The sequence below is a fragment of the Venturia canescens genome, chromosome 6 (genome assembly GCF_019457755.1).
Source record: "Venturia canescens isolate UGA chromosome 6, ASM1945775v1, whole genome shotgun sequence".
NCBI lineage: Eukaryota > Metazoa > Arthropoda > Insecta > Hymenoptera > Ichneumonidae > Venturia > Venturia canescens.
Genome location: NC_057426.1, coordinates 5,260,277 through 5,272,842, shown reverse-complemented (window position 1 = coordinate 5,272,842; position 12,566 = coordinate 5,260,277). Strand labels below are relative to the sequence as shown.

The 12,566-nt window shown below is 38.9% G+C and overlaps 1 protein-coding gene and 1 long non-coding RNA gene across 5 annotated transcripts in view; one reads left to right on the top strand and one right to left on the bottom strand.

The window, feature by feature from the left end:
* The window catches only part of LOC122412214 (angiopoietin-2), a 37,042-nt gene extending 28,438 nt beyond the window's left edge, over positions 1 to 8,604 (top strand). For all 4 annotated transcript variants that reach the window (XM_043421620.1, XM_043421621.1, XM_043421624.1 and 1 more), the window contains exons 7-10: positions 4,587 to 4,774; positions 6,368 to 6,511; positions 6,852 to 6,976; positions 7,218 to 8,604. In XM_043421620.1, the coding sequence (XP_043277555.1) occupies positions 4,587 to 4,774; positions 6,368 to 6,511; positions 6,852 to 6,976; positions 7,218 to 7,309 (549 nt within the window). In that variant the 3' untranslated portion in view covers positions 7,310 to 8,604. The remainder of the gene's footprint in view (positions 1 to 4,586; positions 4,775 to 6,367; positions 6,512 to 6,851; positions 6,977 to 7,217) is intronic.
* Positions 8,124 to 12,505, bottom strand: LOC122412215 (uncharacterized). Its single transcript, XR_006261308.1, has 2 exons — positions 12,257 to 12,505; positions 8,124 to 10,773 (listed from the first exon to the last, which is right to left on the bottom strand). It is a non-coding gene; the product is annotated as an uncharacterized lncRNA (long non-coding RNA).
* Between the last annotated feature and the right edge of the window lie 61 nt (positions 12,506 to 12,566).

Here is a 12,566-nt window from a genome sequence, read left to right as displayed (position 1 = left end):
ACTCAAAACAATCATTTCTCTCTACACCCGACAGTGAAAACGTGGATTAGAGAGCGATCGATAGCAACGCGGATTATTCGAACTGGCAATTGATCGCGAAGTATTAATTGACGGATAAACAAGCATTTTATAAAGTTTCGTCGATGACTTTTGTGGCAACGGAGATACGAACGTGGGCTATTGGGCGCACTTTCTACACACCGTATCAGATGGGTTCGTTGGAGCACGAAAATCCATTTAGTTTGGACGAAAAAAGCGATCGAATGTATATTCAGGTGTTATATTATTCCAGCGTCCATTTCTCGCCTTCTTTCGTTTTCTTTTGCCCCTTTTATTTTTCGAGAAGCAATTACCCGTGGCGCATGTCTCCGTGCAATGACACGATGTAGCGAGGAAAGTTCGTCGCGTTGTCAAATGCGATGCGGGGAAAAAAACAAAGTATAGTTCAGAGAACGCAAGAAAGTTGACAAAATTGCCCTCGTGATGTAGCGAATGTTTATTAGCAAGCACGTAACACAGCTCCGGACAACAGCCATCATTTCTTCAGGGGAACTCTAAAGTATAGCGCCAGAATATTGACGACGAAAAAGAGCTCGAAAAAATGGATATCAACTCCAGCTAGAGTTTGCCGAGCAAACAAGAATAACCTACTTTTATTGCGCGCCGTGCAAAAACACACACAATTTAACGTTTGCGCGCTCGTGTCCGGCCAGAATATTCGACAAGCAGGTGACGATTGTATTGCGTATTCGTATGTCGGTTTTTCTTGCATTTTTCTGCCTTCGAAGATCTTTCTAGCCGTCGTAAATCGAGCACGATCCGAAAGGTGTCGACTTTCATTCGTTCGTAGCTATTTTTCGATTTTCAAAATCGAGACTCAGGAGCGTTATGACTCGAGAATAACCAGCATGCCACTTCGAATAGTGACATTAAGGTAGCGTCAGATTTGAGGAAACTTTGGTTCCTCAAAATAAATTTCCAACAGAAATCTCGGCAGAACGGAAAGTTGTATATGGAAACTGAGGAAAATTTTTAGGAAACTTTGCAGGAGTGATCGGCCAATTCCGAGTCTCTTGTGAAATACGCAGAGCGCGGAGATTTAAAAATGCTGTAATAGAAGTGAGACTAAAGCGCGTATTCATCATTGATGCTTCCGAGGAAAATCCTTGAAAATGAGCGGCTTTTATGACGATTATTTCAATATTTATTTCGAACAGAGTCGTAAGAAATACGTGAGCGACGCGCTTGAAAATGTTTACGCCATTAAGATGCGGACGCGACATTTTAAATGTTGTGTTATTAGCCCATAAACAGCTAATCGCTCACGAACAAGTGTGTTTTATTGATGCTCCAAGTTCAAATCTATCGCGATCCATTTGGCCGGATTATCACGATAAACACGCGGCTCGAGACTGATGGTACCGACGTCTGCACCGGAGCCGGAATCCTCGCGATTGTTTTTAGTCAAAAATGTTTAGAATTGTTTAACTCATCGAATCACTAAGTTTGCTGGCTCGATCAAAAGTTTTTTTCAATCCTACGAACTTGATCGCTGGAAATGCTGTGCACGAGGAGTTTGCATCGAAGTGCAAGAAAACAAGACGAAAATGTGATAGAAAACGATCGCGCTCTCTCTCGTCTTATCATAAATTAAAGGCGGGAAGCCACTGCGCGTGCTGCGTCCATAAATTCTGAGATCCATGCCGATATACAGCGATGTCGATACGGCCGGTGCATGCGAAACAACATCCTCGAAAAACAAGAAATTTCGATACTTCAAGAAAGCATGAGTTCTTCAGTGCCTCGGGTAGCTCTTACGCCCTTACAACTTCCGGTCCCGTACTTCGAGGGGATTGAAATCGCCGTCAAAAATAATAAACAACCTGCTAGAAATCCTCGCCCAGCAAGTTTCACTTAATAAAGATATGAAAAAAATGGATCTCGATGGAAACGTAGGATTAACCTGTTCAATGTAACATGCACATCCCGTTTTTCGCCTCCCTGCGACAAGTCATGAAACACCTTCTCGGCGACAGGATATATTTTCTATTCCGTTATAGATCGAGAATTTATAGCTGTAATTATGAAATCGTCAAGCTGCTTCGTGCCTGAGTGCATCGGAATTTATGCTTCGATATTTCGGACAGGCGAACGAAAAATATTAATCGCGCTTTTCTCTGAGCTTTTCAAAAAAAATCTGTTGTCTCGAACGAGTGCTGAGAAAGCCTCGGAAAAGTTTTCTTCGGGCGGCTGCAAACTCTTTATTTTTCCTTCGAGCGCCAGCTGATGCTCTTTTACACGGAGAGAATTAAATTTGAGAAATTAGCGTGAGTAACGACAGTGCGGTGACGAGCTGCAATTCGTGAGTATTATGAGAGAAAAATTGAATTTTCCTATAAATTAAATAATATTTATCGTTCAAAGCAGGAACGTTTATCGGAGTATTTGGTAAATTTTGACGTCCTATCTGCAATAATATTTACTGCCTCAATAAAACTGAAAAATTCCACAAAATATTAAAAATTCTACAGTGCCTCAAAGGAAGTGAATTTCTCGCTAAACATTAGCGTGTGATTCTCTCCGTGTACTTTTCGAAAGTTTTTCGTGCACAGATTTTTTGAAATCGCTGCATCGAGATTCTTCACAGCCAAATCTCGCCCTCACTCATTAGCTTTTCGAGAGTTTAAAACTTATAGAAATTCCTCGAGTATTTATCGAGTTACCGGCACCAACGTTTTCCCCTCTGCCTCCCGCCTCCCTTTCCCTTTCTTTGAATTTATCTCTTCAGCCATAAAGTATAGAAGAAATCGAGAGAATACGAGCAGTAAACATGTCCATATTCACATGATTGTTCAGCGATGAAATATTATGCACCATATTGCCACGTAAGGAATATTTCTTTACCAAATAAATTCTATGGGGGGCTTTAGAAACTACGAGAAATTCATGAATTATACGTGGATAATATTCGTATATTGTAACGTGCAAGAGCACATAGCACGCGAGTCTTCCAGATGAAATTACCGTTGGTAATCTTGAAGGTAGCGGAGCGTAGAATATGAAAGAATGATTATCTTTCGAATAGTTACGTGCACTATACATCCTTCTATTGTAAATATACCGACTTCACTTTTCATCGCAGACCATGAGCAACCTCACAGTTTGCACGAACCTGGGTATATACTAATGTTTGTTTTTTTTTTTTTCGTTTTTGTTTTTATTTTTTTCATTAGTGATATAATTATTGAACCGTGCAATCCTGCAGTTACTGGTTTTTATAAGAAGGATTGACTCTGCTGGGACTCAGTGCTGGACGTGCGATCGAATCTTTTGGCAGAAATAAAATTGGCACTCTTTTTAATCACGCGTTGGATCGGAGTCATTCCGACCAGGCGTCAGTTCGATCTTTGAAATGTCGACAGGCCACTTCGCGATCTCAAATGGTTGAACTGTTCGAGCAATTTCTGGAAGATCGAACAGAGTTTTCTTGGCTTAAATGACACTTTAGACAATTCTTCCAGATTGTGAAATTTACTCGGGAAATAACGGTGTTTCTGCAAATAAATGTGAGTTCGCTTTCACCGTTCACGCGACATTCGTGGGAGTCGATTAGGGGAGGCTCTGCCAGTCTTCTTCGTGTCCCTTCAACTTTTATTCCTTTTCATCAGAAATTAGTGGAGTTTTGTTAAATAATTTTTAGACATTTTGCGGGGTCGAATCCTCTCGACATCGGTTGGAATTTGTTTTGTTTTTCAGGAACGTAATCGGAAGAAAAAATCGCGATTCGGTGGAATTATTTTGGATCGAGAACCACGAAATGATACGGGAAGCAGGAAAGCAATCGAACTTTTGAACGTCTACATTATTCCCGAAATATTTTCTTACGAAATACGAATTGAGTTGCAGCGAAGAAGTGAATGTGAATATAGATAACGTCGTGTAGGTATAGACCGCCTGCCGGTTTAGTATCCCTCTCGAACGGGATTTCGATGTCGGTGAAAGGGTATCGCATTTTATAATACCAGACAAGGACTTTTTCCTTGTCTATTTCTGCATGGCAACGGGCGCAACGAACGAATAGGAAGCGGGGTGAAGGCGCTCTCCGCGCCAACGAAAACGAATGCACGAGTCAAGTTCCTTCATTATTAATAATTGATTTTTTTAGTATCCGTAAGGTGGCATTAAACATCATAAATTCAGCGTAACTGAAAACCTTCTCTCTGGTGTTGAACAATAAAAATGATATTTGGGCTAAAAAATAAACATTTTTAGTGTTTTAAGTGTGCAGTTATAAGTGAAATATCGGGCACTAACAATTTACTTAATCACGCGACACATTTAACGATGTAACGAGAGTTTATGAATAGCAAGAAACGCAACGAAATTTAGTTGATTTTTCTCCACTCATGAGGTTTGTTTTTCCAGCGATACGAGCATTGGCAACAATATTTTCGTAGGATGGAAAAACGGTCGTTTTTTAATAATTAAAAAAAACATTTTTGAATTGAGCATTTTCATCCAATGAAATTGGATTTGATTCGACGATGAGAGTTGTTTTCTGATGCATACGTTCATTGATATTCCAGGTGATACAGAGAAGAGACGACTTTGGAGAACCCCGAGAAAACTTCAACAGAGATTGGGCCGATTACAAAAACGGTTTCGGGGATCCTGCCAGAGAATTTTGGCTCGGCAACGAGAACATTTACATGCTGACGAACAACGAAGATTACTCGCTGCGCGTGGAGCTCGAAGACTTCGAAGGAAACAAGAGGTACGGAGCATCATATTTTTTCGAAAACATAAATCCCCACATTCATTTACACATAATAAACTTTAAGCACAGAATTCTGGTCAATTTCTAATTCGAATATTCGCCGCAGGTTCCCAAAATGTGAAAGCATTGAAATTATTAATGAAAATCCCACAGATTCGTTCGCTGCCCCGTCCGAGGCCCTTAATCAGCACCTCCGCGTACCATTTTCCCTCTCCTTTTTTTACTATCGCGTAATCAAAGGTTTCCTCGGCCCGACCCGTTACTGCTCGACCACAAGAATTTCGAGCTCACAGCTGGAGCATTCCCCTTCATTATCGTTAGGCCGGAGCACCCTGCACCGTTCAATCCAATGTTCAATGGAATTCGACGTACACACGTTCGATTTCGAGAGAAAAATATTTAGAGAAACGTGTGTCGACTACTCCGTTTAAATTGCAGCAATCCTACAATGCAGTAAGTCATAATAGATTCGACGGAATGTGCATACGTGCCAGAAATTCGAATAGGAAGCCAACTCTTCATGACTCGCTTAATTATCTGTCGTCCGATCTCAAGCAGGGGAATATTCAACGCTCAGAATGCTGGACTTTGAGGAGTCAAAGAGCCACAAGAATCGTCGAAATGACGAATAACTTTTTTGTACTTTTAATTTTTAAACTGATCACTCGAATATCAATAGACTCGAAAATCAGTCGAAAACAGTCGGTTTACTGAAATTTAGTCCTTTCACAGCTTCCTCCCATTTCTGCATCAACAGCAAATATACTCACCACTCGAGTTGACGTGCGTGAGTGCATCTTTCTTATTCACTTGACTGGAAAATCGTGGCACGGATTATACACTCGCGCACGATTCATCAACGCGATCCAAACTCGCTGTACTTTCTACGAGACAGCGAGCAGTGCCATTTGCTGGCCAGCAGCTCTACAGTCCATAACTATTTTTCATTCTTCCCTACGATGTAGTACGTATTCCAAGATGATGCGGGCCTTCTTGCGGAATATCAATTACGAGACACGCTCGTGTTAACCACTACACCAGTCAGACGTGACCTGGAATAAAGTTGCGCCACACAAAACACGAAAATCTTACACCACTTTTATTCCAGACGGCTTTAATGAACATCGAATAAACTCTCTTCTCATCTCCCTGCTCGCTTGCTTCCTACACTTTTGTCCCTCTCACACTCGCCATCGATCATTTTCAGGATCGCTCACTGCGCTCCTTGCTCAAGCCTGCGACATAAATATTTAGGGCTGCCTGGATCTGTCTCCATTCGGGATTATTTGTTGAGCCTCGATTCTCACGATCATTTTTTTCGAACGCATCCTCGCCAAAAACGATACTTGTAGTCTCTTTAGGATAAAACATTCATCGCGGCTGATAATGGAGTTCGATTGGGCACGATTCTCTTCGTTTTTCGATGACGAAAAGCACGGTGTCGAGAGCCCATTTTTTCTTCAATTTCTCACAATCAATTTGATTTTTTTTCGGCATATTCGATGTTTAGGTCCAAATATTGATTTTCTCGTTTTGATGAAATTGCTATTCAGCGTGAACTGCGTTAACAGCTTTCGTGTCCGTTCCCAGGTACGCTCAGTACTCGCACTTCAAAATCTACTCGGAAGGCGAATACTACAAGCTCGAAATCGACGGATACGAGGGCAACGCCGGTGACTCGCTAAACGATCCATGGTATGGCTCGAACAACAGTCCATTTTCAACATACAATCGGTGAGTGAATAAAAAACAGACTTTACAGAGCCAACGAGTTTTCGAATAACCGCAATTCGATGTTCTCCATTGACGCGATTTTGGATCATTTTTTTCTGTTTTATGCGTTTTAAAGTGCGAATTTGTCGGTCCGATTAGAGAATTTTAGTGAGACAAAAATTCACAAATAAAAACTAAAGTTTTCTCTAAAAGTCGAAATTTCGAAAATCCGAAATTTTCAATGTCCATCGCAGCTTCTTCGTTCGTCGAAAAATTCGGAAGATCAGCTCTCGTTGCTAGAAGAATTTACCGCGATTTTCAATCCCCTTGTAAACCGAAAATATTTGGAACGATTTTTCAGAGACAACGACAGATCGTCGTTGAATTGCGCTTCGATGTTGAAAGGCGGTTGGTGGTGGAAGTCTTGCGGACGTGGATTGAACGGTCTCTATTTGAACGATCCCCAGGATTTAACGGCACGACAAGGTGTGTATTATTATAGAAGAATGATTTTTCCTGAGCGAGTTTATTTACGAGAAAACTTATCTCGGTTCATGCTCCATTAAATAGTGCGCCGTTTAGCAGTTCTTCAAAAGTTTTTTAAAGCTCCTTCGCGAGTTACGTAACCGGAAGAGGTGATGGGCAAAAATGAAGTTGGAACCACGAGCAATAATCGTCACCGTTGAAACGAGCAATAAAAGCATTTTTATTTTTCAACTATTCGCAGGAATAGTTTGGTTCCGTTGGAAAGGCTGGGATTACACACTGAAAAAGGCGACGATGATGATCAAGCCGAAGAGCATAATGCAAGCACTTTGAATAGACGCTTCAACTGGTCGAATGTCTGGCAACGAATGAAAACTCTCGAGATAGCTTAGCAAGACGAGTTTGGACGAAGGTGAAAGACGGTGCAGGATCATCGCGAGTCCATCGTCGATGATGTACCGCAAGGCTTTTTTCCACCGGGATTGCGACTAAAAATCACGTGGATTTTCTTCATTCTTCCTTTATTTCCAAACGTCAAATCGGGAGTTAAAACGGTTATTTAGAAATGAGAAAAAAATGAGCCTGCGCGCTGATTGGATATGAAAAATTCTTCTCCCCCTCAGCACCTCGAATAACTTTCCTTTTTTCTAGCATCCCCGATCAAAATATCTCGTTCTTTTCTTCATTATTGTACCTTAATTCGCATTCGCCATTATACAGTATTCACTATATAGCTCGAGCACGAACAATCCGAAAGCACAAACTGTTATACTTTCTCCTTGTTCTCTCTTGCTCATATAGTTAAGTCGTATTGTGTTTTTATTTAGCATTTATGTGTTATTTACTTTTGCGAATTACTATGATAAAGGTGTAGCAGTGACAGGGTTAAGTTACGACCCAAAGTTCACTTTGGTCAAGACCGTTGGTTCGATTTGGCTCGGGGGCGAGCATCGTTCCCAGTGAAATTATCGTAAATTCCTGATGATTCGATAAACAGATGAGTGAAAACATCGTGAATTCGTTCGAGAGTGAAAAAAAGTTGGATTGAGGCTAGAAAATATTGCGGCTGTTAAACTGGCAGTGGTTTGGATCGAGAGAAAAAAAGAAACGAGGGAGGTGACAGAAAAAATGCAAAAAACCCTTCGAGTCCATTTTTCATGTCCGAATTCTCACATTTTATCATCTTCGTATTCGATTTCCGATGTGAATAAAAATCGTTATTTTTGCATGTGAAACGCACGTTCACTTGTTCGAGGCTATCGAGACAACGCTGCAATACTCTCATTGTGTTTCTCGGGATATGATGAAACTAGAAGATCGTTTGCATTCGTGCGAAACATCTTTGTATATACCACGATCATCATTATTATTGAACAGGAAATAAAAGTAGCACTAAAAGCAAAAATTATGCGGGACGAGCTAAAGTATCCGAAGAACTTGCGCATTGATACTCCAAACCCTTTCGTTTCACTGATCAAGTTCTTCCATTCGGTAAATGTATTAAGCAGTAGGTGAATAATTGTAAATAATACAGACACACACACACACACACAAACACACACAAACACACACATGTTGAGTACAATTTAAGTTGTAAAAAGCCTACGAATAAATGTGTTTTTTGTAAAGTTATTTGTACGTCTCAGTTCTTTTCAACCAGCAACGATTTCATTTTCTGTTTAAGTAATTATATATGTTTCATGTATTTTGTATAGGTCGTTGCTATGAAGATGTGAGAATTGACTATTGATGTATGTCAAAAGTTTTCAGTTTGTCTCCGGTTGCTCCTCCGTGACAATTTAAATAAAGTTTTTTCTCGCACGATCGGCTGTATTTTTTTACCTAACCAAAACATTTTCATTTATTGATCCGTAGACAGTACACCGAAGCAAACTTGTACTCACGAAAACTTGGAGTGTCTGAAACTTCAAAATCCCTTTCTTCAATTTGGCAATTTTTCTTTAATAAAACTCAGTTTTTCAATTTTTTAAAATAATTGTAATCGATTACTAAGGAATTTTTACCCCTAGAAAGTCTCGTTTTAAGATTGATTCCGTAGATTCGTGGATGAAATGAAAAATTTTGTAAAGTCCAAGTCCAAATTTGCACCAGTGTGCTGAGTGTGGTGTCTACGGGTTAACTTGTTGATATTCTAATTTCGAATGAGAATTAATTCCTAGAGATTTCAATGGATCTTTTGGATGTCGATGTCCGAAGAAGTTTTTCCGATTGCCGAATCAGAGTCTCGACTTGAAATTTGGAAATTATGCGATAAAGTTCGTGGTCACGTGTGGATCTCAAATTTATCATCGACTATTGGGTGACGTTCGACAGTGATAAAGGGGGGAACAAAACTTGCTGGTTTTCGAATCTTTTAAGAAAAATGTGTGCTGAGTGAAGTTTTTGAAATATGGAGGCACGAGTCTCCAAAGTGATAAATTTTCTATATGAAAAAAGAGGCAAAGAGATTGAGAAGCGTTAAAAAAAATATACAGAAGGTGTTGAAATTCAATCGAACGAATGATCGAACGGAATAAACCGAAAATAACAACCCAACTATAAAAAAGTTTTAGTGAAATTTGATGATTTGATAATTTTTTAATATTATCTTGGTTCCATCACTATTCGTGTTGCTCTCATTTTTCCTCAACTAAAATTCTGGAAATAACAAAACATTGAATTAGATGAAAATTCAAGAAAAGTCTGATACAAAGGTAAAAATGAACGAAACTATGTTTGCTCTCAAACAAAAATTGGCCTTGGGCATCGTCATGACTTAAATGTTCGAGATGATATCGTTTTTCTTCCCGAAATGTGTTTCGGTCTGAATTCCTTCTGTTTCATGAGCATTCTATAGGATTTCTATCGAAATTTATCATGGTGGATGAATTTGTTTGCGAGTGACGATGTTCATTGACACAAGTGCTATAAAATATAAATTGATGGATTAACAACGTAGTAGGTCGCTGATCGAAAACGTTTGATAATACGAGCCTCAGATTTCATACATATAAGCTTCGTTCTATTAATTTTTTACCAGTAATCTCGTAAGTGTGACTAACGATTAAAGAAAAAAAAACGTGAAAATGTCAAAGTTCTCCATCTCCCTGTGCATGATTCTTCTCGCTTTGGTAAATAAATTATCACACCCTCATCACGTCCTTGCGATGAATGAGGATTGTCATTAAAGCTCACAGTGGCACGCGAGCAACATTGTTATGCTCAATTACTAAGAATTTTTCAAAATAATGAGAAAATCCAATTTTAGGCTGCAGACGTTCGATCGGGCAGCGCCGAAACAGCAGTCAGTCAAGAACTTGAGGTATCACCCGACAAGATAGAACTTCAAATGCTATCGACATTTGACAGTTTCATTGAACAGGTAGGAGTGAAAAAAGTCTTCTGAGCTTAGTCATTACTTAACGGACTGCGTAATAATCGAACGATATTGTTTGTGCACAGATTCAAGCGAAGGTGAAGCCAGCTATTGAACCAATGTCCAATGTCGCTAAGATTGTCATGGGTATGCCGTTGGTTGGAAACGCCCTGAAGTGTGTTCATCAAACTTTTGAAAACTTGGTCTCCATACTCATCGAACTGGTGAGATCGTTCATTAAGATCATCAGTAACTTCCGAGCATTGGGTACTAAAATTGGCTTGTGCTTTAAGCACGCTCAGCAACCAGAAGCACCAAGGCCTGTTAAATGCATCCCCGGAGTAAGTTAGCTATTTTTGATCTATTTTTTCCACTCTCATTTCAAAATTTTGGATTTTATGAGAATGATTAACTTTCCAGCCTGCAATCATAAAAAATGCATTATTCAGTACTGAAATAGACATTCCTCTTCCATTGGATGGGAACTCAAGATTTATTGAAGTTCAGTCAATCGCAAAGATCATCAATGAACAATGTGATTGATTATAGTTTTCTCATCTCTTCACCAGGTTGCCGGTGAGACCGTGATGGACAGTATTGAGCCTGTGAAAACTTTTGTTTTTGATTTCGTGAAAATCTATTTCTCTGTGATGAATCTACCCACTACTCTCTCTAGTTGTGCTTTGAAAAGGAGATAGATTGAACAGGATGACTTGTACCATGCTTAAAATTACGATTACCGTTGAAAAAATTTGGTTTTAACCTTCTTTTGCAGTAAAAGCCTCAATACTTTCATACATCCTTCGAACAAATTCAAATAAACCAATGTATTTTAACACAAGGGCTTGCAGATATCGTTTAGAAGGTCAGGAAGAGTTCTTGTCAACTGTCAGAATGTCCGGAAGGTGCACCTAATGTAGTACATGGCTGTATATTTTCATGAATACCTTGACCAAATCTTCAATTTATTTTTTATGTGTAAAAAATGAAGATCAAATATCTATATACACAGTTATAACAGAAAGTATGTGCAAAAGAAAAAGCCTGTACCGTTTGACGACTGACCTAATTTCAGAGCAAAAGAATAAATCTTCTAATTTTCACGCTTAGTGTACTCAGATGTGCCATGCATACGTTATGCAGAGATCGCATTGCATTGACAAACTTTCAACGAAATTGTGAGATCCTGCAATAGTTTGTAATGAAGTGATTGAACAACAGATGTGTTTGTAAACTCATTCTATCCATGTACTTGATACAAATACAGGTTTTCAGTTGAGAAAGATAAACATTTCAATAATTTTAATTAACATAATTTGAATGAATGATCCTAGGAGATTGAAATGAATCTTTTTTCTGGGTGTATTCGACGATTACCTTACATGTTGGTTGACACAAATGGCAGAACAATTGTTCCATTCTGCTCCACTGATGGCAGAATTCCATTAAAATTATGAATGAACTTAACAAATTGCAAATATTTTACGGAATTCAAAAGGGAGGAAAGAAACAGAGAACTGTCATCCAAAATTGATGCGTCAAATGATGTCATGTTTTTTGCAGGTGCGACGATTGAATAATGACCATAAATACCAATGTGAAATAAACTTTTTTTCATTCCATTTCGGCAGCAAAATTATTGTGCTCATTATTCTGTGCTGGAAGTTCTTAGTCTGTGCACGAAGAAAAATTTTATACCGAAAAGAAGATCAAGGTAATTATTTAAGCCAATAATGTGGAAATTACGTTAAAAAGAAAATAAATTGCGAGGTTTTAGAGTCAATATTTGAAAATTACGAAATTAAAATTTATAAGAATTTGAAATACGATTGAACATTTCCAGTTGCAAGACTGAATAATATCAACTAATATGTCAATGTAATAATTTTGAGTCTGTTTAATACTTTTACCAACGACAGTAACCAGCTGTTTTGTGTTGTCGCATTTCCTCTGCGAAGGAATGCGCGGCCGACTGCGATTTTCCGTCAATGTATAAATGACCTATCCATTCTTTAAAAGAAAAAAAAACATGAATTTTCCAAACACTCGATTCTCTAAAATTTAAAGACGAGTTAACTCCTTTCCTATATTGAAATCCCGGAAATAGTACACGATTTAACCGTTGCGGGTTAAAAGCGCTGAAAGCAGCACGTTTGTTTGTTGAGTCACGTATTTTTTTACACGAGGCTGATGTATATCTATTTCATAGTAATT